The 2,063-nt window shown below is 44.9% G+C and overlaps 1 gene segment (V, D, J or C); it reads left to right on the top strand.

The window, feature by feature from the left end:
- The first annotated feature begins 666 nt into the window (after nt 1-666).
- LOC117878377 lies at nt 667-1,324 on the top strand. The segment is given in 2 exon segments: nt 667-729; nt 954-1,324. Coding segments are annotated over 2 exon segments (420 nt in total).
- Nucleotides 1,325-2,063: the final 739 nt, after the last annotated feature.

The following is a 2,063-nucleotide window of genomic DNA, read 5'->3' as shown; positions in this document are numbered from 1 at the left end:
CACAGGAGGTGTAGGCTGTGCAGGGAGCATTCTCCATGTGCAGGGACTGCTCACCCCATCCAGCCCCAGGAGTGCTGAGGGGATGACACACCGGGGCAGTTATCTGCTTCATTATAAAGCATGGAGGAAAGAGCGTCCCCTCTAGATGCACTGGGCAGCCCCACCACAGGCTCCCTCTCAAGGCTCCTGGAGGCGCTGTGTGGCTCCACATCGCCCCCTACAGAGGATGCACAACCCAGCTCTGGCTGTATATCAGATGTCCGTATTTATATTCAAACGTGTTCTTAAATCTCTGTATACATTGTATTGTATTGCATTGCATTGCATTCAATACTCTGCACAGCACACTCAAACTAATGGAGCTGAACCTCCCCCAGTGACAGCAGGTGGCAGCACTGACGCGTATCACCCTGAACACACTGCAGATGCTAAAATTCTGATTAGGATCAGTGCTTTGTAATAAGTGACAGCAATAAAAATGATAGAACTTCTGAAATGATGCAAACCAATCAGATCTCCATTCCTAGGCTCTGAGCCTGACACATGGGGCCTGAGGCGAGATGCTTTGCATATTTACATCTAATTCATTTCCCTGCTGCTCTGAGCAGTTATATATGGAGTCCCTTTTTACAGTTTCTATTGGTTTATTGATCAGCTCCAGTCGATCCAGACGTATCAAGATGATCTCGCAGGCTCAGCTCATCTGGCTGTTAGTGCTCTGGATCCAGGGTAAGGATCAAACGGAGATAACACTGACTTTGTTGGAGAGATCAAGCCCTAGACATCTCCCAGTCATATATATATATGTATATTGTGTGTATATTGTATATATATATACACAATATACTGCTCAATCGCAAATTTAGGATAAAAAGTTTAAAATATGATGCAAATGTAACAAGTGATTTACTGACTTACTCATTGTGTTAATTTATATTATATTTTATGTTCAGGCTCCAGCGGGCAGATTGTGATGACTCAGACTCCAGAATCCCTGGCAGTGTCTCCAGGAGACAGAGTCACCATCAACTGCAAAGCCAGTTCCAGCACAGGCAACCATTTAACCTGGTACCAACAGAAATCGGGACAAGCTCCTAAGCTTCTTATTTATCATGGCTCTACCCTCGCCTCTGGAGTCCCAGCCCGGTTTAGTGGCAGTCAGTCTGGGAGCGGCTACACTGATTACACTCTCACCATCAGCAGTGCTGAAATTGAAGATGCAGGAGATTACTATTGTCAGCAGAGTTATAGCTCCCCTCTCACAGTGATACAGACTCATACAAAAACCTCCCTGCCCTGTGTGGTTTCAGTTTCTCTCCTGTAACAGATGCTTCCTAGAGATAACAACAGTTTGGACATAATCGCTATGTTACACAGTGTCCCGCCGCGATGGGGTGAAGGGTCTCTACATTGTAGATAGGATCTGATCCAATGGCCATTGAGGTCAACAAGAATTCTTCTACTGCTCTGGGTCAAGCCTGTTATAAGGAAGGGGTTGAAATCTGCTTCACACAGGGATGCTATTGCATAAAATGCTGAGATTACAGAAGAAGGCTGTCCCTGTGACATAAGAGCTGCTAATAACCCAGGAACACTCCCTGTCCTTTTTATTATACATATATTATGAGTGTAGTTGGTCAGCAGATGTCCAGTGAGAGACGCTATCAAACCCAAAAGGCAGTGATTGTGTGATTCCTTGGTAATACAAACAGCAGAAGCAAAAATGAATTTAAAGGCTGGGGTCGATAACCAGACACAGTGGTCACCACTGAAGTGCCAATATGTGCAAACAGATCCCACACCCCCATGTTTGGAGGTGCCACAGGTATCTCATTCTCCACAAAAGGAAATACTGTGTGTCTCAGATACCACAATTAAAGTCTACTGGAAAATGTTGATTTTTTTGTATGCTCACCTTTGTCTCTATTCTTCCTAATTGCATCTATTGCCGTAATTCCGGCTAGAGGAAACCCCGTCCTTGTCTGTATGAATTTTGATCTGAGGGAAGCCTGCCCTTTTGACTGCCACAAACCTTATCCTTTTTGTTTGGGTCTGTGGGATGC

Source organism: Trachemys scripta, chromosome 5 (genome assembly GCF_013100865.1).
Source record: "Trachemys scripta elegans isolate TJP31775 chromosome 5, CAS_Tse_1.0, whole genome shotgun sequence".
Lineage (NCBI taxonomy): Eukaryota > Metazoa > Chordata > Testudines > Emydidae > Trachemys > Trachemys scripta.
This window is presented reverse-complemented; position numbering and strand designations above follow the sequence as displayed.